Genomic DNA, 26,842 nt, shown 5'->3' with positions numbered 1-26,842 from the left:
GACAGAAAGCTGAAATATAACATAGATATTCTTCAGGTGGAAAATAGGAAAACTACGTAATTAGAATTTTAATAAACCTTCCCTAAAGGGATGAAAAGGGTGTTGACATAACATCGTCAATACCAATACGTGGCTTGCACTGCGTGAACGATAACACCCAAGCGGTCAATCGGATTAAAATTTGGAATGCATCTCTAGTGTGTAGAATTTCATAAACTACTGTACAAAAATGGTCCTGTCACTTTTTACCATATCTGCTATGGGTGCTACTCGGGTAGCACCAAGAACCATGGATTAATATTTACTTACATTAAGATGTCTCAAATTGACATCTCTATAGATTTACCAAATTAATAACACTCATATGTACAACCATGAAAATCAGAAACTCTCATGTGAAGAATGGGTAGAACAGCTAGTATCAAACATAAAAGTACTTTTATTTCCTTTGGTCTTACCCTTTTCTTAACCAGCCTTAGGATAACTTAACTAAAAATGAACATTTTAGTATTATTTTAGTATTAAAGAATATTATACTGAAAAGTAAAATTCTTTAACAAAATTGTCTTTAGGCGATTTGCACATTTTAAAATTATATATTATATATATTTCCTATATATTATTAAGGAAAGTTATCATTTCTATTACTAATTCCTTAATATGCCATTATATTGCCTTGTTTTATAATACCATCTTCTCTATAAGACCAGTCTTGGCCTTTGTTTTTAGTTCATATTAGTTCATGTTATAAAGAGGAAGCACTCTAAAGGTACTTTTTACAGTACCTTTCCTGTTGCACTTAAAGACTGTTCTCTAGGATATGTACTATTCTCCATTGACACAAACACCAATTAGAGTAAATGCTGATAAACTATAGGCTTACTATAAGTACTGTACCTTGACCAATACACAATAATACCAAAATATATCTATTCTTCAACTTGTTTGTTAAATGCCTCTCCAACATTTCAGCTTGGGCGAGTCATTACCATATAAAATGCAGGTTATCCATACTAGGACAGATACTATTTCCAACTATTCACCTATTCATTTTGGTCATTGAATTTTCAAGTTACATCAACACACTGATATCCTGTGCCTGCGGTCAGCTATAATGTTTACTTCTAGTCCCTCTTTCTTCTTCTAGACGTCAGGTTCAAATACTTAACCAAAACGTGTTGTTTGTAATTTATTATTAACAGTTATTTATAGTGCAGCATATTCCTTTGCCCATTGCAATTTGGAGCCATACAGTTATTAGACAAGACTGGGTAATAACAGCGGGATGTACTAAGGGAAAAATGCGGTAAAACCCCTATTTTCGGGGGTTTTACCACATTTTCAAATGTACTAAGACCCCACCGCCGGTTTTTCGCCACCCAGGGTATCACCATCTCTGGATGGCGATACCCTATAGAAGCCTATAGGCTTCTTATCGCCGGCCACCGCAACCCACCACCTCCGCCGCCCCCGCCGCGGGCATCGACCCCCCTCCCACCCGACATACCTTCCTCCAGGCAGCCCTGGTCCCGGAAGGTAAACTCCTCCTCCCCCTAGCAACGCAGCCGGTGGTCCTTCCGGGTGCAGGGGGTAGGAGGAGGTGCCGGGGACAGCCTGCTGCCTTGTTCCCGGCAGCTGAGGAGAGGGAGAGCCCATGGAGCTGACGGAGACCCCCCTCACGGGCACACCACCTCACAGGTATAGCGAGGGGCCTCTGTCACCGCATTGCGATGTTGATTGCTTATGTTAGTACATATGCGATCAACATCGCTGCGATGGGTGGCGATGTATGTTAATACATCCTGCCCAAAGAGATAAGAGGATCATGACTGCAAGCTTATTATCTATAGGGAAATAGGGGATGGATACATGAGGATAATGGCTACACATTGCAAAAGGTCCAGCTAGATTGTAGAGGTTCGTGATGGATTGTATGATCCAGTCACACAGCTACAGTATGTTGGTCTGGAGTCAGAGAGATGTGTGATTGGAGAAAGAGAACATATGTAAAGTTATATGTGGATTGCGTAGAGGGTAGGTAATAAGTATAATAGAGAGGGGAGATAACTAGTAAAATACTTACTAGCACGTCATATACAAATTATTGGATATGTATTTGCTGATCTTGTAATGCCTTGCCTATTGCTCTTGTATCCTTCTTCTACACAGACACATTAACTTCACCATCCATACTGTCTCACTGTGTCAGTCTATAAACTGGTCCACCCTATCATCTGGGAGAAAATGAAAAGTACTGAACCGTAAAGCTATCCATCTGCCATTTCCTCCAACCAGAGGATGAGAACTTTTTCAGAAGTTGCCATCTTGGTCTGCAAATCCATATGCTTTCCCGTAAAAGTTGGTGCAAATACAGGCACACATGGCATTAGAACAGGGAGTCTTTACAAAATGTCCTGTACACCCCCAGATACAGGGTTTTAGCCTTGTTGGTATTCTTCATTGAGGAATATGGGTTTTCTGCCGCTTTAGCTGAAATAATGGAAAGGATTGTGAGAAATATAAACGTCTACCCAGTGGCAGTATACAAATAAGCAACTACACTTCAGGGAACACTATTCATATGGCATAGCACATGAACTCCATTTCCCAGAACTTGTTTTTTCCTGGGGTTGCTTTATGGAAACCAATTCCAGTCACAATGTCTACTCCACATTAATCTTGGACAATTTCCTTCTAACAGTATCATCAAATGGATTGTAAACTACATTGGACAGGTAAAATGCATTTTAAAAATGGACTTTGCACACAGTGTGTGTTCAGTAAAAATCCAACAACTCTACCGTAACCATAAAGAATACTTTAACATCTTCTTATTATAGCTTTACTTTAATGTTTCTCTTTGCATACCAAGCCATGTTTTCTGATGACCTTGAAGATTATTAGCAGTACATATGATAGGAAACTGCCTTTGTTAGAGTCATGGAAGACAGGCCACTTCTCATCAGCAGGACCTCTGTGACAAATGTCAGGCCCTGTTGCTATGGGTCTAGAGTGTAGACACTGCAAAACATGTCTCTGAAGGGGGAATTTCCACACAAAGAGGGACATGTACTAAGCAGTGATAAAAGTGGAGAAGTGAGGCAGTGGAGAAGTTGCCCATGACAACCAATCAGTTGCTCTGTATACTTTTATAGTATGCAAATTATAAATGTTACATCAATGGTGATTGGTTGCCATGGGCAACTTCTCCACTGGCTCACTTCTCCACTTTTATCATTGCTTAGTACATGTCCCCCTAAGTTAGGGTTGGTAGTTTGGCTCATTCTCTATGGTACGTTTGCTCCCCTTCCCCCTCCACCTGGTACTTTGTAGCACACTAACTACACTGCAAGTTTTGCTGTTCTCTCCTTATACAAAAAGGGTGCATGGTAAATTGCCACTGGTCACTGTCCATCAACATGTTATACTGTACCCTGCTTATTGGTTTGAGTTATTATTTATCTTGTGTTTTCAGAAATCTTACAGTTTTGACCTTGGAGATGCATTCATGCTAGAGACTGGTTGGCCAGCACTATATAAGCAATAAATAAGATATTAATACTTGGTGTTAACAAATTTAGTCTCACTAATTTATAAAGTATCAACACTTCCCACATTGCAAAATAGTAATCAGTTTATACCAGGTAATATAGCAAATAAATAATATCATTTACAGACGATGCAATGAAAAACATGGTTTCTGTTGCAACTCCCTGCTGGATATTTATAAGTCCTTCATATATAAAAGACTTATAAACCAAAATGAGATGTTTTACCTAAGCATGCCTTTAGAATGTAAATATAGAAACCTTTCTAGGGCAATTCTGTTAAATTTACCTTTTTTTTTTTTAAATGGAATTCGACTACTTCTAATTTCAGTACAAGCTGAGTACTAACATGGTTAATGCTTTTCTCCTTTGAAGTTCCAATTCGTATTGCTTCATTGCAGATCAGAAGGAAAATCAATAGGAAAGGTAGGGTGAAGGGAATAGGCTAGTGTGTTTTTCTACTTATTTTGTCAGCATATGACATTTGAACCAGTAATCAAATATCAGGATATAAAGCATGCTGTAATTGCTAATCAGGCTGGTCCTTTGCCGGAGATAGAAAAACAAATATGAAGCAGATTTCGGATGAAGGACAGCCTTTAAAAAAAAAAAAATAACCCAAAAACATACATTTCCAGTACTCACTGGCCGATGGCAGAGAGATGTGTGCTGAGCGAACCGCTCAGCACACATCTCTCCCGGCGCTCAGCACAGCGCGATCTGTGCTGAGCGTGCGGGGGGAGACGGGGGGGCCGCTCACTTCACCCAGCGGGTGAAGTGAGCGACCCGCTAGATTGGCCTGCATGCAGGCCAATCTAGCAGCAGCGATAGCGATGCGCGGGGCTGCGCATCGCTATCGCTGAGGGGGCTACACACGGAGCGATCGTGCTTAAAATCTAAGCAATCTAGTCAGATTGCTTAGATTTTAAGCAGCGATCGCTCCGTGAGTACCCCCCTTAAGGGCATTGTTATCAAGATGGAACATGTAACAGACCCATGGGTCTTTCACTCTGACGTTACATTTTCTCACAAAAAAACAACCATGGCTTGTTACAGATCATCAGTTACAGTTATTTATTTCAGGTACAGACACTCAGATTATAAGCGTCAGGATTGACAGACAGTGTTGGCAAAATTCCCAGGGTTAGTAAAAAAAGAATGAAAAAAAAAAACCCCAGCAATTTGGGCTGAACATGTTGGCTTATGTTACAAAACGGATTTATATAAAATGGTATTTCTAGATTTGAATTGAGTTTTTTAATAAAATTACTCACCAATTATAACTTAGAAATACCACTGAGAACTATTTATTATGCAATATTCAAGAGCATGCACAGTGCCAGAGTCTACTTGCACCTGCTCTGTGTAGAGAGAAGGGGGCCTGCACTGGGGGATGGTTCTAAATCGGAGTGGGAGAAGGGGCCTGCTTACATCACTAGGGGAGGAGACACGTCACCAGGTGGAGGCGCTATGGCCGAACAGGGTACCCGAAAAGTACCCTCGCGGGCCGCTTTGCTTGCCACCAAGTTACTAAAGGTAATAGTTGGTGGCGTGGATAGTAGAAGAACTATCCCACTGACATAGCTCCTCCCGCTTATGTCGTGGCTCCTCCCCCTGACATAAAAGGTCCCTTAGGCCACTTGGATCTAGCATCTACCCTGCACTGGGGCTTCACAGGGGACCCTCCTCTCATAAACCACCCCTGCATGAAGGATACTTTTCTTTTAAAATCACATTTAAAAAGTAATATTCCCATTATAGGCATAGATTGAAATCTCAAAATTGCTATGATAAGAATGCATTATATATGTATATCATGATTTATTTTCTTGGTTTTGTTTTGATAATGTCACAATTTCATGGAATTAGCCTACAATAAATAAATGTTGAAACAGACTTCAAGTTTATTCTTTCTGTATAGTTGGATCTGACAAGAAAGGTTGGAACAACGTGCTGTAACTGACTGATTACTAATTCACCAGTATAGACACTTCAGGACCTCCTTTAATGGGATTCTTATTTCATGTCCCTATAGGGAGAAATGTTACCTATCGAGGATGTTTCCGAGCTCCAGAAAATGGGACACAAATATTTCCTGTCTCCTTCCTTAATCTCAGCACTGAGATGTGCTCAGAATTCTGCTCTGCAAAAGTAAGTGTGTTTTTACAATTATTTCTGGGAAGACGGGAATGATTTTGAGGTGGACATTATAGCAGTAGAAGCTGCAACTATTGTCGCCATCACATCTGCGTAATTATGCTAATATTGCAGCCTCATTTCTGAGCATGTGCCAAACAATGTCATATTTTACATTACACAAACTGGCTCAATTCAGTCAGAAGAAGCCCCACTATGGGGGTCATTTAGATCTGATTTCTGCTGTGTGTGCTCACTCAGCAGGCGATCAGGTCATAACTGCCCATGCGTATGCAGCGCAATGCGCACGCATGTCGGACAGCAACAAAGGGCATCGCTGGTCAGCGACGGGGTGGTGCGAAAAAAACGATCGCATGGCCGTTCGCAAGGTGATTGACAGGAGGAAGCCGCTTGTGGGTGGTAACTGACCATTTACTAGGAGTGTCAGGGCAAATGCAGGCGTACCCAAGCGTTTTCAGGGAATGTGTCTGGCATCAGCTCCGGCCCCGATCAGCCTGTACTCATCGCACTGTAGGAGTAAGTACTGGGCTGTACAGAAACTGCACAAACTGGATTTTAGCAGCTCGGCGTACACATTGGGTTGCACACTTGCACGGCGAATATACACTCCCCCTGGAAGCGGCGATTATCTGAACGCAGGACAGCAAACTTAGCAGCCCAGCGATCAGATCTGAATGACCCCCTGTGTACAGTGAGGTTTTTTTATCTTACTCAGTCTCATTATAAGATGTATTAAGTCGATATAAAAGTGAATTAACAAACAAATGATCGAGGTTATTTGGATGGAAAGAGGGTTGTGTATTTTACTGTCTAAGAAAATACACAGTATAACACATATTTTTTTTATATTGTTGTAATGACTCGCCACTGTGAAAAGAGGTCAGTGAATGCATGTATGAATGAATACATTCACTCCGGCTGAGAAGGGAATACAGTATTGCTTATACTGTATAAAATATATATCTCTGTGACTACTGCACTATACAAATAAACTATAATTATATGAGCTTAAGAGTTCTTTCAAGGGAACTCCATGAATGCCTTTATTGAGTTTAAATTAAAGAGCTAGTAAACCTGTTATTGGACACACATACTGTATATGAAAGGTATAATATTGTATAGCTGAGATAAATGTACATTAAATGTTTACGTGTTCATCGTGATAAAAGTTACCACACCAGTTTTGGTTACATTTTCTATGGTAAAGATGAGTTGCTATGATTGAAACAACCTTTACCCACATGCTATAATCATATTTATTTTTCCCTATAAAACAAAATTGCATGTACAAACATACTCATAACAAAACCCATAACTTGAACAAATCCTATTTTTTGCTACATTTAAACTTACCAAGGTTGTGTCCAGGTGTTTGAAGGGCGGCTGTCTGATGTCAAGTCCGGGACCTTCATCGCTGGATCCATCGCACAGGGTAAGTAACTACAGGGATAGTCTTGTTCTGCACAAAACTTTTTTAGCATAGCAGGGCTGCACAAGCGATCGCAGCCCTGCTATACTAAAATACACTCCCTCATAGGCGCCATCTAGTTGATCGCACGAGCAGCAAAAAGTTGCTACGTGCGATCAACTCGAAATGAACCCCCTAAGTGGACTATGTAATACAGGCATGTCCAAACTGCGGCCCTCTAGCTGTTGAGAAACTACACATCCCAGCATGCCCTGACACAGCTTTAGCATTCTCTGACAGCAAAACTGTGTCAGGGCATGCTGGGATATGTAGTTTCACAACAGCTGGAGGGCCGCAGTTTGGACATGCCTGATGTAATAAGTATCTCAGTAAGCTCTGGCTTTGTGCCTCTGCCCCGGGCTGCTGTGAACCGTGAGATAGGATGAAGGAATATATGGGGGGATGAATAGATAATGGGTAAACATTACAGTGTTAAACAGAACCTGAAATTCAGGAGATGCCCCCTACTGTTAATAATGCAGCTGATGTCTATTATGCCAGTGATAATAATTACACTGAGAACTCAAGGCGCTGAAATGAGGGTATTAGCTTTTCCAGTAGTGTTTTATTTTTATATGCATAACAGCATCTGACTTGATTAAAATCAATCACTATGAAGTTTATTAATTAAACCATGAGTACAATTCCCAAAACAATGTACAGTATATAGTTTAAGTTAACCAGATGTGTTTATTCTCAGTAGCTGGTGGTATAGTATCTAGTGATGAGCGGGTTCGGTTTCTCGGAATCCGAACCCGCCGAACTTCAGCTTTTTATACACGGGGCCGAGCAGGCTCGGATCCTCCCGCCTTGCTCGGTTAACCCGAGCGCGCCCGAACGTCATCATCCCGCTGTCGGATTCTCGCGAGGCTCGGATTCTATCGCGAGACTCGGATTCTATATAAGGAGCCGCGCGTCGCCGCCATTTTCACACGTGCATTGAGATTGATAGGGAGAGGACGTGGCTGGCGTCCTCTCCGTTTATAGAGAAGAGAGTAGAGAGTTAGAGACACTATTTACTAATTTTGGGGAGCATATTAGGACTGGAGTACTACTACTTGCTGATAGTGTGACCAGTGACCATTGACCACCAGTTTAATTAATCCGTTCTCTGCCTGAAAAAAAACGATACACAGTGTGACACAGTCACATACCATATCTGTGCTAAGCCTCAGTGTGCTGCATCATCATATGTAATACTGTATATCTGACTGTGCTGAGTGCTCACTGCTCACACAGCTTAATTGTGGGGGAGACTGGGGAGCAGTTAGAGCAGGAGTACATAAATAATATATTTTAGTACAGTGCACACTTTTGCTGCCAGAGTGCCACACTGCCAGTGTGACTGACCAGTGACCACACTGACCACCAGTATATTGTGATTGTCTGCTTAGGACGGAGTACTACTTGCTGATAGTGTGACCAGTGACCAGTGACCACCACCAGTTTAATTAATCCGTTCTCTGCCTGAAAAAAAACGATACACAGTGTGACACAGTCACATACCATATCTGTGCTCAGCCCAGTGTGCTACATCATATGTAATACTGTATATCATTATCTGACTGTGCTGAGTGCTCACTGCTCACACAGCTTAATTGTGGGGGAGACTGGGGAGCAGTTATAGCAGGAGTACATATTTTAAGTACAGTGCACACTTTTGCTGCCAGAGTGCCACTGCCAGTGTGACTGACCAGTGACCACTGACCACCAGTATATTGTGATTGTCTGCTGGCCACCAGCATATTGTGATTGTCTGCCTGAAAAAGTTAAACACTCGTCGTGTGGTGTTTTTATAAACGCATTCTGCAGACAGTGTCCAGCAGGTCCGTCATTACATAATATATATCTGTCCGGCTGCAGTACTAGTGTGATATATATATATTTTAATTTTATCTCATTATCATCCAGTCTATATTAGCAGCAGACACAGTACGGTAGTCCACGGCTGTAGCTACCTCTGTGTCGGCAGTCGCTCGTCCATCCATAATTGTATACCACCTACCCGTGGTTTTTTTTTTTTTCTATCTTCTTGATACTAGTAGCTTACTTTAGGAGTCTGCAGTGCTGACAGACAGTGTCCAGCAGGTCCGTCATTACATAATATATACCTGTCCGGCTGCAGTACTAGTGTGATATATATATATATTTTAATTTTATCTCATTATCATCCAGTCTATATTAGCAGCAGACACAGTACGGTAGTCCACGGCTGTAGCTACCTCTGTGTCGGCAGTCGCTCGTCCATCCATAATTGTATACCACCTACCCGTGTTTTTTTTTTTTCTATCTTCTTGATACTAGTAGCTTACTTTAGGAGTCTGCAGTGCTGACAGACAGTGTCCAGCAGGTCCGTCATTACATAATATATACCTGTCCGGCTGCAGTACTAGTGTGATATATATATATATTTTAATTTTATCTCATTATCATCCAGTCTATATTAGCAGCAGACACAGTACGGTAGTCCACGGCTGTAGCTACCTCTGTGTCGGCAGTCGCTCGTCATCCATAAGTATACTAGTATCCATCCATCTCCATTGTTTACCTGAGGTGCCTTTTAGTTGTGCCTATTAAAATATGGAGAAAAAAATGTTAAGGTTCCAAAAATAGGGAAAGATCAAGATCCACTTCCACCTCGTGCTGAAGCTGCTGCCACTAGTCATGGCCGAGACGATGAAATTCCATCAACGTCGTCTGCCAAGGCCGATGCCCAATGTCATAGTACAGAGCATGTAAAATCCAAAACACCAAATATCAGTAAAAAAAGGACTCAAAAATCTAAAATAAAATTGTCGGAGGAGAAGCGTAAACTTGCCAATATGCCATTTACCACACGGAGTGGCAAGGAACGGCTGAGGCCCTGGCCTATGTTCATGGCTAGTGGTTCAGCTTCACATGAGGATGGAAGCACTCAGCCTCTCACTAGAAAAATGAAAAGACTCAAGCTGGCAAAAGCACAGCAAAGAACTGTGCGTTCTTCGAAATCCCAAATCCACAAGGAGAGTCCAATTGTGTCGGTTGCGATGCCTGACCTTCCCAACACTGGACGTGAAGAGCATGCACCTTCCACCATTTGCACGCCCCCTGCAAGTGATGGAAGGAGCACCCGCAGTCCAGTTCCTGATAGTCAGATTGAAGATGTCAGTGTTGAAGTACACCAGGATGAGGAGGATATGGGTGTTGCTGGCGCTGGGGAGGAAATTGACAAGGAGGATTCTGATGGTGAGGTGGTTTGTTTAAGTCAGGCACCCGGGGAGACACCTGTTGTCCGTGGGAGGAATATGGCCATTGTCATGCCTGGTGAAAATACCAAAAAAATCAGCTCTTCGGTGTGAAAGTATTTCAACAGAAATGCGGACAACATTTGTCAAGCCGTGTGTTGCCTTTGTCAAGCTGTAATAAGTAGGGGTAAGGACGTTAACCACCTCGGAACATCCTCCCTTATACGTCACCTGCAGCGCATTCATCATAAGTCAGTGACAAGTTCAAAAACTTTGGGCGACCGCGGAAGCAGTCCACTGACCAGTAAATCCCTTCATCTTGTAACCAAGCTCACGCAAACCACCCCACCAACTCCCTCAGTGTCAATTTCCTCCTTCCCCAGGAATGCCAATAGTCCTGCAGGCCATGTCACTGGCAATTATGATGAGTCCTCTCCTGCCTGGGATTCCTCCGATGCATCCTTGCGTGTAACGCCTACTGCTGCTGGCGCTGCTGTTGTTGCTGCTGGGAGTCGATGGTCATCCCAGAGGGGAAGTCGTAAGCCCACTTTTACTACTTCCACCAAGCAATTGACTGTCCAACAGTCCTTTGCGAGGAAGATGAAATATCACAGCAGTCATCCTGCTGCAAAGCGGATAACTGAGGCCTTGGCATCCTGGGCGGTGAGAAACGTGGTTCCGGTATCCATCATTACTGCAGAGGCAACTAGAGACTTGTTGGAGGTACTGTGTCCCCGGTACCAAATACCATCTAGGTTCCATTTCTCTAGGCAGGCGATACCGAAAATGTACACAGACCTCAGAAAAAGACTCACCAGTGTCCTAAAAAGTGCAGTTGTACCCAATGTCCACTTAACCACGGACATGTGGACAAGTGGAGCAGGGAAGGCTCAGGACTATATGACTGTGACAGCCCACTGGGTAGATGTATGGACTCCCGCAGCAAGAACAGCAGCGGCGGCACCAGTAGCAGCATCTCGCAAACGCCAACTCTTTCCTAGGCAGGCTACGCTTTGTATCACCGCTTTCCAGAATACGCACACAGCTAAAAACCTCTTACGGCAACTGAGGAAGATCATCGCAGAATGGCTTACCCCAATTGGACTCTCCTGTGGATTTGTGGCATCGGACAACGCCAGCAATATTGTGTGTGCATTAAATATGGGCAAATTCCAGCACATCCCATGTTTTGCACATACCTTGAATTTGGTGGTGCAGAATTATTTAAAAAACAAGAGGGGCGTACAAGAGATGCTGTCGGTGGCCAGAAGAATTGCGGGACACTTTCGGCGTACAGGCACCACGTACAGAAGACTGGAGCACCACCAAAAACGCCTGAATCTGCCCTGCCATCATCTGAAGCAAGAAGTGGTAACGAGGGGGAAATCAACCCTCTATATGCTTCAGAGGTTGGAGGAGCAGCAAAAGGCCATTCAAGCCTATACAACTGAGCACGATATAGGAGGTTGAATGCACCTGTCTCAAGCGCAGTGGAGAATGATTTCAACGTTGTGCAAGGTTCTGCAACCTTTTGATCTTGCCACACGTGAAGTCAGTTCAGACACTGCCAGCCTGAGTCAGGTCATTCCCCTCATCAGGCTTTTGCAGAAGAAGCTGGAGACATTGAAGGAGGAGCTAACACAGAGCGATTCCGCTAGGCATGTGGGACTTGTGGATGGAGCCCTTAATTCGCTTAACAAGGATTCACGGGTGGTCAATCTGTTGAAATCAGAGCACTACATTTTGGCCACCGTGCTCGATCCTAGATTTAAAACCTACCTTGGATCTCTCTTTCCGGCAGACACAAGTCTGCTGGGGTTCAAAGAACTGCTGGTGACAAAATTGTCAAGTCAAGCGGAACGCGACCTGTCAACATCTCCTCCTTCACATTCTCCCGCAACTGGGGGTGCGAGGAAAAGGCTCAGAATTCCGAGCCCACCCGCTGGCGGTGATGCAGGGCAGTCTGGAGCGACTGCTGATGCTGACATCTGGTCTGGACTGAAGGACCTGACAACGATTATGGACATGTCGTCTACTGTCACTGCATATGATTCTCTCCCCATTGAAAGAATGGTGGAGTATTATATGAGTGACCGCATCCAAGTAGGCACGTCAGACAGTCCGTACTTATACTGGCAGGAAAAAGAGGCAATTTGAAGGCCCTTGCACAAACTGGCTTTGTTCTACCTAAGTTGCCCTCCCACAAGTGTGTACTCCGAAAGAGTGTTTAGTGCCGCCGCTCACCTTGTCAGCAATCGGCGTACGAGGTTACATCCAGAAAATGTGGAGAAGATGATGTTCATTAAAATGAATTATAATCAATTCCTCCGTGGAGACATTGACCAGCAGCAATTGCCTCCACAAAGTAGTACACAGGGAGCTGAGATGGTGGATTCCAGTGGGGACGAATTGATAATCTGTGAGGAGGAGGATGTACACGGTGATATATCGGAGGATGATGATGAGGTGGACATCTTGCCTCTGTAGAGCCAGTTTGTGCAAGGAGAGATTAATTGCTTCTTTTTTGGTGGGGGTCCAAACCAACCCGTCATTTCAGTCACAGTCGTGTGGCAGACCCTGTCACTGAAATGATGGGTTGGTTAAAGTGTGCATGTCCTGTTTATACAACATAAGGGTGGGTGGGAGGGCCCAAGGACAATTCCATCTTGCATCTCTTTTTCTTTAATTTTTCTTTGCGTCATGTGCTGTTTGAGGAGTATTTTTTTGAAGGGCCATCCTGCGTGACACTGCAGTGCCACTCCTAGATGGGCCAGGTGTTTGTGTCGGCCACTAGGGTCGCTTAGCTTACTCACACAGCTACCTCATTGCGCCTCTTTTTTTTTTCTTTGCGTCATGTGCTGTTTGGGGAGTGTTTTTTGAAGGGCCATCCTGCGTGACACTGCAGTGCCACTCCTAGATGGGCCAGGTGTTTGTGTCGGCCACTAGGGTCGCTTAGCTTACTCACACAGCTACCTCATTGCGCCTCTTTTTTTCTTTGCGTCATGTGCTGTTTGGGGAGTAGTTTTTTGAAGGGCCAGCCTGCGTGACACTGCAGTGCCACTCCTAGATGGGCCTGGTGTTTGTGTCGGCCACTTGGGTCGTTGAGCTTAGTCACACAGCTACCTCATTGCGCCTCTTTTTTTCTTTGCATCATGTGCTGTTTGGGGAGTGTTTTTTGGATGGGCCATCCTGCGTGACACTGCAGTGCCACTCCTAGATGGGCCAGGTGTTTGTGTCGGCCACTTGGGTCGCTGAGCTTAGTCACACAGCTACCTCATTGCGCCTCTTTTTTTCTTTGCATCATGTGCTGTTTGGGGAGTGTTTTTTGGAAGGGCCATCCTGCGTGACACTGCAGTGCCACTCCTAGATGGGCCAGGTGTTTGTGTCGGCCACTTGGGTCGCTGAGCTTAGTCACACAGCTACCTCATTGCGCCTCTTTTTTCTTTGCATCATGTGCTGTTTGGGGAGTGTTTTTTGGAAGGGCCATCCTGCGTGACACTGCAGTGCCACTCCTAGATGGGCCAGGTGTTTGTGTCGGCCACTTGGGTCGCTGAGCTTAGTCACACAGCTACCTCATTGCGCCTCTTTTTTTCTTTGCGTCATGTGCTGTTTGGGGAGTGTTTTTTGGAAGGGCCATCCTGCGTGACACTGCAGTGCCACTCCTAGATGGGCCAGGTGTTTGTGTCGGCCACTTGGGTCGTTGAGCTTAGTCACACAGCTACCTCATTGCGCCTCTTTTTTTCTTTGCATCATGTGCTGTTTGGGGAGTGTTTTTTGGAAGGGCCATCCTGCGTGACACTGCAGTGCCACTCCTAGATGGGCCAGGTGTTTGTGTCGGCCACTTGGGTCGCTGAGCTTAGTCACACAGCTACCTCATTGCGCCTCTTTTTTTCTTTGCGTCATGTGCTGTTTGGGGAGTGTTTTTTGGAAGGGCCATCCTGCGTGACACTGCAGTGCCACTCCTAGATGGGCCAGGTGTTTGTGTCGGCCACTTGGGTCGTTGAGCTTAGTCACACAGCTACCTCATTGCGCCTCTTTTTTTCTTTGCGTCATGTGCTGTTTGGGGAGTGTTTTTTGGAAGGGCCATCCTGCGTGACACTGCAGTGCCACTCCTAGATGGGCCAGGTGTTTGTGTCGGCCACTTGGGTCGTTGAGCTTAGTCACACAGCTACCTCATTGCGCCTCTTTTTTTCTTTGCGTCATGTGCTGTTTGGGGAGTGTTTTTTGGAAGGGCCATCCTGCGTGACACTGCAGTGCCACTCCTAGATGGGCCAGGTGTTTGTGTCGGCCACTTGGGTCGCTTAGCTTAGTCATCCAGCGACCTCGGTGCAAATTTTAGGACTAAAAATAATATTGTGAGGTGTGAGGTGTTCAGAATAGACTGAAAATGAGTGGAAATTATGGTTTTTGAAGTTAATAATACTTTGGGTTCAAAATGACCCCCAAATTCTATGATTTAAGCTGTTTTTTAGGGTTTTTTGAAAAAAACACCCGAATCCAAAACACACCCGAATCCGACAAAAAAAATTCGGTGAGGTTTTGCCAAAACGCGTTCGAACCCAAAACACGGCAGCGGAACCGAACCCAAAACCAAAACACAAAACCCGAAAAATTTCCGGTGCACATCTCTAATAGTATCTACAGTATGGCACCAACAAGCATGGATCTTAATGCTTTTAATACACTGAATAAATGTTTAAATTGGATATAGATTAAGACGAGAACCGTGTATTGCAAAGCTAAGCGAGAAAATGCACATCTACAATCAATTTCTTTGACATGCGGGGGGACGCCCAGCACAGGGCAAGTCCACTCCGCATGTCAGATCCAGCCCCCTCCCCCCAAAGACATGCGAGAGCATTGCATGCACCACCCCCCTCCGCATGGCCGCAGTCACTTCAGTGCCGCCTTCTGCCTCCCGCCAGCTGCCGGAGCCGCCCTCCCACTGCCGCGATCTGAGCAGGGCCAAAGCCGCAGCCACTGCTCTCTGTCCAGCACTCCTGCGCTGTCTGCCTTCCGCCAGCCGCCGGAGCCCCCCCCCACTGCCGTGATCTGAGCAGGGCCGGGCCAAAGCCGCAGCCACTGCTCTCTGTCCTGCACTGCCTGTCTCCCGCTAGCCGCCGGAGCCATCCATGAGCACCGCTTTCCTCCACCACACTGCCGCGCTCATTGGTCTCCGAGTCCCGCTGATGCCTGCCTCCCGCTGCCGCCTCTGATCATGCTGCAGCCGCCAGCTCCCGGGTCTCTGCCTCCTCTGCCGTTGATGCCAGATCACAGGTGAGGGTGAGTATAACTCTCTCTCTCTCACTCTCCCTCCGCCGTCTGCCATAATGTGTAAAAAAGGGGACGCTGTCTGCCATAATGTGTAAAAAGGGGACGCTGTCTGCCCTTATGTGTAAAAAGGGGACACTGTCTGCCGTAATGTGTAAACAGGGGCACTCTGCCTGCCATAATGTGTAAAAATGGGACGCTGTCTGCAATAATTTGTAAAAAAGGGGACGCTGTCTGCCATAATGTGTAAAAAGGGGACGCTGTCTGCCGTAACGTGTAAAAAAGGGGACGCTGTCTGCCGTAATGTGTAAAAAAGGGGACACGGGCCCTCATTCCGAGTTGTTCGGTCGTTCTTTTCCTTTGCATTGGTGCGATTTTCTGCTAACTGCGCATGCGCAATATTCGCACTGTGGCTGCGCCAAGTAAATTTGCTAAGAAGTTTGGTATTTTACTCACGGCATTACAAGGCTTTTTCTTCGTTCTGGTGATCGTAGTGTGATTGACAGGAAGTGGGTGTTTCTGGGCGGAAACTGGCTGTTTTATGGGAGTGTGTGAAAAAACGCTGCTGTTTCTAGGAAAAACGCAGGAGTGGCTGGAGAAACGGGGGAGTGTCTGGGCGAACGCTGGGTGTGTTTGTGACGTCAAACCAGGAACGACAAGCACTGAACTGATCACACTGGAAGAGTAAGTCTCGAGCTACTCAGAAACTGCAAAGAAAAATCTTTTCGCAATATTGCGAATACTTCGTTCGCAATTCTGTTAAGCTAAGATTCACTCCCAGAGGGCGGCGGCTTAGCGTGTGCACTGCTGCGAAAAGCGGCTAGCGAGCGAACAACTCGGAATGAGGGCCACTGTCTGCCATAATTTGTAAAAAGGGGGACGCTGTCTGCATCTAGCACACACAGACACACACACACACACACACACACACACACACACACATACACACGCACACACTCACATACAGAGTTACACTGAAATGCTACAGCACATTGACACACATACACACGGTTACACTGCACTGCTTCAGTGCACACACAGACACAGGGTTACACTGCACTGCTCCAACGGGTGTGGTATGGAAGTTAGATAGTAACTAGGTCGACATTGTCTAGGTTGACCACTATTGGTCGACAGTAACTAGGTCGACGGGGTCTCTAGGTCGACAGGGTCTTTAGGTCGACATGATCTAGGTTGACAGGACACAAGGTCAACATGAGTTTTTTTATGGGGGGGTTTGTGTCATTTTCTTCGTAGAGTGACCGGGAACCCCAATTAGTGCACCGTGTCCCCTTGAATGGCTCGCTTCACTCGCCATGCTTTGGGCAAGGTGCCTCACTCCACTACCGCTGCGCTCGGCACAGGTTACCATTCCCAATTGTAGTCCACGTGGATCGTTAAGTATGAAAAGGTTCCATAAAAGAAAATAATTGTGAATAACTCATGTCGACCTTTTGACCTGTCGACCTAGAACATGTCGACCTAGAAACCCTGTCAACCTAGTTACTGTCGAACAATAGTGTTCGACCTAGATAGTGTTGACCTAGTTATTGTCGACCTAGAAACTCTGTCGACCTTCAAACCCTGTCGACCTAGTGACTGTCGACCTATAGTGGTCGACCTAAACATTGTCGACCTAGACACTGTCGATCTAATGATCCACACCCTATATCCTCATAGAGGTTTTGTCTGAACTATTTACCTGCTGCGGAACAAACCACCCTTTGTACAAATTCAGCCATTCTGAGAAACCTGTGCCTTTCTCAAAGTTCTGATGTGCGACCGGCATTGCATTTTCATATGCAAGATGCAGAATTGAGGGGGTCATTCCGAGTTGATCGCTTGCTAGCTATTTTTTGCAGCGCTGCAAACAGATAGTCGCCGCCTATAGGGGAGTGTATTTTTGCTTTGCAAGTGTGCGAACGCATGTGCAGCCGAGCACTACAAAAAAGTTTTGTGCAGTTTCTGTGTAGCTCAGAACTTAATCAGCCGCTGCAATCACTTCAGCCTGTTCTTGTCCGGAATTGACGTCAGACACCCGCCCTGCAAATGCTTGGACATGCCTGCATTTTCCAACCACTCCCAGAAAATGGTCAGTTGACACCCACAAACGCCATCTTCCTGTTAATCTCCTTGCAATCGGCTGTGCGAATGGATTCTTTGTTAAATCCATCGCTCGGCAACGATCCGCTTTGTACCCGTACGACGCGCCTGCGCATTGCGGTGCATACACAGTAGTGACCTGATCGCAGGCCGTAATGGTCGGAAATAGACGCAGCAATGGCGGGAATGCATGCACCTCTGAATCAGGCTCACAGTTGCCCCATGACACCTCCCACCCATCCCCGCCAGTCAGCCAAAAATAGTCATCCACTTTCTCTGGTTTTGTGCATAGTCGGGCACATTGACACTTGATCTGCCCAAGTTGCTGTTAAATATTACACTGCTTGTAGTTGTAGCCATGCTGCGCACCACGTAGTGCTCTGGAAATAGGTTCACTGTACTCAAATCTAAATTTGTGACATTACAAAGGCACAGGCAGTTCTCCAGTTCATACATGAAGCTTTATGTGTGAACAGCATGTTTACTATGAATTAATAACAGTCATGAAGTAAGCTTTTTTTGCTCCCCATTTTATACCAGATATGCTCATGTATCCAGCTTTCCTGTTTTTTTTCCAAGCGTTTGATGCATTGGATGACTTTCTTATTAAGATGCATCTCACCATCTGCTAATCATGCAGCTTTCTCTGGTGATAGGGCTGCATAGCAACGTATATTTTTGCATTTCATTTCCTGTCTATTTGCATAGAGTATTTAACATAAAAAAGGAAACTTCTCTTTTATACATATATGCAAAGTATATTTCCAGTGCATGCTTAAGTGTGGAGGTCCAGAATTGCCAGAGAAAATAAAATAAAAATGATTTGTCATATTAATTACATTCAGTCAAATGAAACTTTCCATATACAGTATGTATCATACAGTAATGCGATTGTACATGATGCCTTAATCTTGAAGGGAAAGCTTAAATACAAGGGAGCATGGGTAGACACAAACAGAAAGTACACAAACTTGTGTACTTCCTGCAGGGCGTGAGGACGCCAGTCCAATGGTTCTCAAACTGTGAACTGTCCAGTGGTTCTCAACCCTGGGGTGCCTTAGGACACTTGCAGGGGTGCCCTGGTTTGGTGCTGCGGGATCAATTCAAAGTATTTATGGTCAGTGTAATAGGCAAAGCCTGTGCTGGTGGCCAGGGGCTGGCTGGCAACTTTTAGCCTGGGGGGCAAGTACAGAGCACTAGCCCATAAGTAATGGCGCCATCTTAAATGGAGGTTTTTTTGTATAAAAAATATTTATTAATAGGAAAAAAATAGGCCTCGTGTAAATTATCCCAAAGATACTTTATTATAAATTTGTCAGTGCGGCCGCGACTTCAGCAGAGCTGTGTAGTGCAGTGGTGGCCAACAAGTCAGTGGCAAAGAGCCAAAAAAGATTTATAGTCAAGGGTAAGAGCCATATCATGTGCGTGCCGAAGGTGCATGAGCAAAAATGGGGGCATGGCATAGTTGTCACAAAGCCACACCCCATTTTTTTGCACACACCTTTCGGTTTGACGTTTGTAGGAGTATGACCTTGTGTCATAACCCCATTTTTAGTCATGTTGTACAGTGCCACATACAAATAAAGCCCCTGTACAGTGCCACATACATATAAAAACACCAAAAAATGGGTGCCTCCACAGTGCCAAATACATATATGCCCCCACAGTGCCAGATACATATATGTCCCCACAGTGCCAGATACATCTATGTCCCCACATTGCCAGATACATATATTCCTCCACAGTGTCAGATACATATATTCCTCCACAGTGTCAGATACATATATGCCCCCACAGTGATAGATACATATATGTCTCCATAGTGCCAGATATGGCCCCACTGCCAGATGCACATCTCCCCAGTGCCAGATATGCCCCCACTGCCAGATACACATCTCCCCAGTCCCAGATATGCCCCAGTGTAAGATACACATGTCCCCCCAGTGCCAGATATGCCCCCAGTGCCAGATATGCCCCCAGTGCCAGATACACATGTCCCCCCAGTGCCAGATATGCCCCCAGTGCCAAATATGCCCCCACTGCCAGATACACGTCCCCCCAGTGCCAGATACACATATCCCCCCAGTGCCAGATATGCCCCCAGTGGCAAATATGCCCCCACTGTCAGCTACACATCTTCCCAGTGCCAGATATGCCTCCAGTGCCAGATACATGTCCCCCCATGCCAAATGTGCCCCCAGTGATGGAAACACATGTCCCCCCAGTGCCAGATATGACCCCAGTGCCAGATACACATCCCCCCAGTGCTAGATATGCCCCCAGTGTAAGATACACATGTCCTCACACTGTGCCACCCAAGTGCAGCTCACCGTCGCGCTGCTGCTCTGCTCAGTCTGCTGCTTGTGAGAGGAGGAGAGCGCAGCGTGCACCTCTCCTGCCCCTCAGTCTCCGCTCTCTGGCAGCGTTAATTCTCTCTAATTAGGCGCCGGTCCGTGAGCCAATCCGAGTTCGTGGACCGGCAGCTAAGACTCCTGATTGGCTGCTGGTCCATGAGCTCTGATTGGCTCATGGACCGGTGCCGGGCACTACAGACTAGGGCAGCGGGAGGTGCCGCAGGAGCTTACGAGCCGCATGCGGCTCTTTCTATCTCCGCATGCGGCTCGAGAGCCTAGGGTTGGCCACCGTGTAGTGGAAGGTGACGGCCAGCCCGTCACTCTTGGCAGTAGCGTGGCCCGGGTGGAACTTGGCACCCTGCCCCCTGGGCCAGCCTGCCTCTGCTGGTGGCTGCCAATCATAAAATATGTGGACAAACAGAAGCAAATCTTGTCCCTCACCACATAACCGAACCTAAGCATGACATATAAGCACAATTAACTTAATTTAATATTTCTTTCTAAATTACTCCATAAGAAACTTTTGGCCTAGGGGTGCCATGAAAAAATGTTTATACTCTGGGGCGCTGTGATTCACAAAAGTTTGGTAATCACTGCGTTAGTCACATTGCCTTTTGCAGAGGAGAGTAACTAGAGGTTATTTGAAGCCTAAAACAACACTAAAGACTGCAGTTCTCATCAGCGGCTGGTACCACCTGCCTCCTGTGGAGCATCCCCTTCACTTCAGCCACGGTCCGGCCCTTATCCATTGTGCACGTGTGAAAAAAAGAATAGGGAAAAAAAAAACACAATCAAGCCTTGTGCATGCCCAGAAAACAACATCGGCTAGGGGCTGCATCAGCTGCAGTCCCTAGAAACCAAATAGGGCTGCTATAATAAACGCCATTGGAAGCACTCGCTCTTCTAATGGAAGTATGGACTGGCAGTCCCAATGGCAGAAAACACCACTAAACACATATGATTATTAGGAAACACTTCCAATAGGAAGCCACTGCTAATTTACGTAGTGTGGGACTGAGATCTCACAGGAGAGTGTTGGATTCTGCCATAGGTCCCCATTATTCTCAGGCCCCTATTTTTCAAGCTAAAAGGCATGGAGTGATATCAACTTCACTGACAAGTTCTACTCCTGGCCAGTGTCTTAGCTGAGGACTGCATTTCTCAATAAATAGGCCCATGTGGGTTTAAAAGTGTCTGTATACTGCCTACAATAATTCTGTACTTATCTCTTCAAGCGGGACAGTGTATCTTAGTGTGCAATAAATGTTCACTTACTCTTAGAATTGGATGTACACTAGTGTTAGGACTACTACACCTATAAGCATTTATCTTCATCATGTTGCATATTATCACCTCATTTATACTGTAATTCTTCAGAGTTGCTCCACTCCACTCTTATTATTACCATTTAGCTTGTAATATTATTACCTTTAGGGGGTCATTCCGAGTTGTTCGCTCGCTAGCTGCTTTTAGCAGCTTTGCACACGCTAGGCCGCCGCCCTCTGGGAGTGTATCTTCGCTTAGCAGAATTGTGAACGAAAGAGTAGCAGAATTGCAAATATATCATTCTTAGCAGTTTCTGAGTAGCTCGAGACTTACTCCTACACTGCGATCAGCTCAGCCCGTTTCGCTCCTGGTTTGACGTCACAAACACGCCCTGCGTTCGGCCAGCCACTCCCCCGTTTCTCCAGCCACTCCTGCGTTTTATCCTGGCACGCCTGCGTTTTTCCGCACACTCCCAGAAAACGGTCAGTTTCCGCCCAAAAACACCCACTTCCTGTCACACACCGATTACTACAACGATTAAAATTCTTCGTTCGGACGTGAGTAAATCTACTAAGTTTTGTGCTAAATTACTTAGCGCATGCGCACTGCGTACCATGTGCATGCGCATTTTTGCCTTAATTGCTCCGTTGCGAAAATTGGCAACGAGCGAACAACTCGGAATGACCCCCTTAATTCTGTCCAATATGAGTTCCAGAATGTACACTTGCCATTAGTGGTAGTTTCTCCAAAATCCAATCTCCTGGCTGTATGTAAATGAAGAGATATGTTCCTCTTTACTAACACGCAAGTCTGTGATTTAAGTTGAGAGTACTTAAACTATGTGATATTTATATACTACCTCACTCTCCTTAATCAGAGCCAAGTGCTAACCTGCTCTAAGAGTTTTTTTTAAAGTGCTTTAACTGTGATTCTGTGTAGCCACATTAGTATTGCTGTTCATTTCTTCATTGTTTTGAATACTGCTTATCTCTCTATTGTATCCAGATATTGTCTTACAGTCTGATATCTTCATGTATAACTAATGTTCATTATTATTCAGATACATTTTTTCTTCCAGTATATATTAGCTTGTTATCCATTTAGCCTCTTGCAGTGAAATCACTCTGCATATATTTAATTACATCAAAGATTAAGGTGAATATTTGTCTGTGCTAAATTTTTGCACAAAAAAACCCAAGATATTATCGAGATTTTTGGCTGATGGTCATTATCATGCAATTCAATTATTGTTTTTCTCACACAACAATAAATTTATGTTTTCTCATGAAAACACATAGGGGGGAATTCAAATGTTTGAAAAGTCATTTGGGTGTCTGTTTTTTCCTGTCTATTAGATAGGAAAAAACAGACAGCAAACTGACTTTTCAAAGATTTGAATTCCCCCCATTGTATCCAGGATAAGTTCACAGACCTATATATTTTCATTAAAAAAAAATGTGGCCGATTGCGAATGTGAAACAAAATCCACAATAACTGCCGGGGACAATTGATTATCCCCTCGGGGGTCAATTGGCCGTGGACAATTACCGCATTTATTGAATATCCCCCTAAATTTGTTGCACACCATCCACTACTTAAGCGACCTCAGGCCATTAGGTTAGAAGGCCTTGTAGGGGTGTGGATCATAGGGTTGACAGTAACTAGGTCGCAAGCCATTAGGTCGACAACTATTGGTCGACAGTGACTAGGTCGGCACGGTCATTAGGTCGGCATGGAAAAGGTCGACATGGAAAAGGGTCGACATGGGATTTTTTTTATTTTTTGGGTGTCATTTTCTTCGTAAAGTGACCGGGAACCCCAATTAGTGCACCATATCCCCTCGCATCTCTTGCCTCGCTCACCATGCTTCAGGCTTACTATTCCCAGTCGTAGTCAACGTGGATCGTAAAGTATTAAAAAGTTCAACAATTTTTTTTTAAAAATGTGAAAAACTCATGTTGACCTTTTCATGTGTCAACCTTTGCCATGTCAACCCAGTGACCATGTCGACCTGATGCATGTCGACCAATAGTGGTCGACCTAATGAGTGTCGACCTAAGTGTTGTCGACCTAAAGACCGGATACCCCTTGTAGTAATCCTGCCAAGTTGCTTCTCTCTTACTGTATTTTAAACAATAAAACTACAAGCATGGAGTAACCAAGCCACACATACACACTTCAGTTTCTTTTCATGGTATCTCAGCATGTTTGGTAGCTCTGACTTTTTTCCACCACTGTCTCAGCCATGTAATATCTCTTTTTGTTTTTGTCAGAACTCCCTCTATAAAACAGTTTCATGTTGTCTTCTTACTACATTTGTTTCTATGTTTCTAATACTGTATTTATCTTTATGAGGTTGTTTGCACCAAGCAGCTGTGAGTAGACATCCTAACTGCACAAAACATTTCCTGTTACAGATATAGAACAGTTATTTATAATTGCTCAACTTTAATTAAAAACATGTATACTGTAATTAGTAGTAGGAAATTTGTGTATGTGGCAGGAAGCCTGGCGGATCTCTGTGACGTACAGTACAGGATTTCCCTAATTCCTTAGATTCCTGTGCTGTACTTTTTAGTTGAGGTGAAGGTCACTCATTGACTATACAATAAACCAGTTTATACTAAGCAATGTCTCATGCAAATTATCCCCACCTTCACATCTGAAGAACCTAGTGATTGCAATAACAGTGAGGTCGCTTAAACCTCTAGGGTGGAGGCTGGCGTGTGTGTATACCCCAAAATATTACATATATATATATATATATATATATATATATACTGTAGATCAATCATACTTTCAGACCACTTCAAGGAAATGGATTAGGACTTCAATCCTCTTATACCATATTCATGCACTTGACTTGAAAGCTCTTTGTCACATTATCATTTATTTTAAATCTCACATTTCTCAGCAGTCATACCTAGCACATCTAACATTGACATTTAGAAAGGCTTCTGCTACGTACAGGAGTACATATACAGATCGTGGCTACATATCAGTGCGATCACGCCTTGTTAGGCGTGACCACGTGCACATCTTGGACACACATGTGTCTTAGATGCGCTTGAGCCCCATTCACATGAATGGGAATGGCAATGCGCCGAGAGTGCTTGTTTAGCGCAGATGTAGTCAGGATAAGCGTGGCTACATCTGTAAGTGCACCTTCAGTCACATCTTTCTCTAATTAACACACAGATTTAAAATACTGTCATATCCAGTATTCAAACCCATCACCTTAAAGCCAACTCCCCATTAACCTGTGACATTGAGTGGAGGGTGCGGGGCTAATTATGTGAAATTGCATCATTTAGTGATGTCACTGACAACCCAGTCCCAGTCTATGAAGTAATAAAGAATTTAAGAAATACCTCTGGCGCTACCACCTTCCTAAAAGAACACTTCTAAGTGGATACAATGTCACCTAATTATAGACTCCAAAATTTTCCAAATAGAAATGTCCAAATGTCCTTATTATACTGCACTTGTGGATGTTCTCCTTCTGTATCCAATCTGATGCAGTTGCTTGTAGTAATTCAATGCAAAGTACATATGGGAATAAAAATATATCGAAAAATAGTGCAATACAATTCACAGTAGTGTCAATTTATTGTCATGATAATCACAATTAAAATAGTTTCTCCATAAAATAAGATTTAAAACTTTAATATATAGTATAACCAGGGGTTAAAGTGGGGGGGAACGAGGTGGAACTGAGTTCCACCACCTGTAATGGTAGGGGGAACTAGTTCCACCTCCTCCATTGCCCTGCACAGTAATTCCAACAGAAAAGCCCACCCCATCATCTGCGTCAATCAATGATACAGGGGGCACTAGTGTTGCTGATGAGCTGCAGCCACCTACTCCTTTCTCAGGTCCTGGTGCCTCCATGGTCCTCCTCCAAGAGTTCCACCACCTCACCAGGACCACTTTAAGCCCTGAGTATAACGGAGTGGTAATATTGAGAAAAAGAAAAGACACAGGCGCTTGGTGGGAAGAAAAGCTTGCCTAGGTATTTCTTGGTGGAACCCAACAACAGAAACAACAGTAGTAAAGAATTTATGAAATCTCTCTGGCGCTACCACCTTCCTAAAAGAACACTTCTAAGTGGATACAATGTCACCTTCTTATAGACTCCAAATTTTCCAAATAGAAATGGCTAAATGTCCTTATTATACTATATATTAAAGTTTTAAATCTTATTTTATGGAGCAACTATTTTAATTGTGATTATCATGACATTAATTGACACTACTGTGAATTGTATTGCACTATTTTTCGATATATTTTTATTCCCATATGTACTTTGCTTTGAATTACTACAAGCAACTGCATCAGATTGGATACAGAAGGAGAACATCCACAAGTGCAGTATAATAAGGACATTTGGCCATTTCTATTTGGAAAATTTGGAGTCTATAAGAAGGTGACATTGTATCCACTTAGAAGTGTTCTTTTAGGAAGGTGGTAGCGCCAGAGAGATTTCATAAATTCTTTATTACTGTTGTTTCTGTGGTTGGGTTCCACCAAGAAATACCTAGGCAAGCTTTTCTTCCCACCAAGCGCCTGTGTCTTTTCTATTTCTCAATATTACCACTCCGTGAAGTGTCAAGAACTGTCTCATCTCCGGGCCTCTCCTGGAGAGGAGATGGTCTAACACACTGGCATGTTTACTGTATGATGGGTGCAGTGTATGCGGTGCACACAGGCCCCTGAGTCCAGAGGGGGCCCCCACCACACACGCTGCACCCATTGTTTGAATACTTACTCCTCCGGAGTCGACGTCAGCAGCGCTGTGGAATCACTGTGAAAATGGTGCAGCGGGCATTTTCACGGTGTTCTGCGCATGCGCAGTAGAGAAATCACTGGGAAAATGGCTGCTGCGTCATTTTCCTGGTGACCTACATATGTGCAGTAGAGTCTCAGCCCTCTAGGGCTCAAGGTCCATACACACTTAACGATATAATGAGCGACGTCGCTCATTTTCCCCCTCCTTGAGCGACGTCGCTCATTATATCGTTAAGTGTGTATGCCGCCAGCGACGATCGATGCGCGGCCCCGCGGGTCGGCAACGATCGTCGCTGTCGGTAGGGCATGCATGAAGGATGTGGACTGTCGTCCACGACCTTCATGCAGGGCTGGCGGGGGCGTGACGTCACTGAGCGATATGAGCGGTCATATCGCTCAGTGCGTACAGGCGGCCGCCGACCGGCCGGCCCGGGAGGGGGAGACGTTAGACGATGTCGCTCACAGAGCGACATCGTCTAATGTGTATGGGCCTTCAGACTCTCCAGCGCTGCTGGCAGGGAGGAGGGGGCCCGAATGGAGAAGGCTGCACACGAGCCTCATTCCCTCTTAAAGCGCCCCTGGTCTAACACCTTACTTATGGAGCTATTTTCTCCTGTGTAGGAAGCCAGCAAATTCTAACTATCTGAAGATATTTTGTCAGTT

General features: G+C 44.8%; 1 protein-coding gene across 1 annotated transcript in view; it reads left to right on the top strand.

Moving 5' to 3' along the window:
- The window catches only part of WSCD1 (WSC domain containing 1), a 259,167-nt gene that overhangs the window by 144,023 nt on the left and 88,302 nt on the right, over positions 1–26,842 (top strand). Inside the window, exon 5 of the mRNA XM_063956006.1 lies at positions 5,584–5,699. Coding sequence (XP_063812076.1) covers positions 5,584–5,699 — 116 coding nt within the window. The remainder of the gene's footprint in view (positions 1–5,583; positions 5,700–26,842) is intronic.

The sequence above is a fragment of the Pseudophryne corroboree genome, chromosome 2 (assembly GCF_028390025.1).
Source record: "Pseudophryne corroboree isolate aPseCor3 chromosome 2, aPseCor3.hap2, whole genome shotgun sequence".
NCBI classification, from domain to species: Eukaryota; Metazoa; Chordata; class Amphibia; order Anura; family Myobatrachidae; genus Pseudophryne; species Pseudophryne corroboree.
This window is presented reverse-complemented; position numbering and strand designations above follow the sequence as displayed.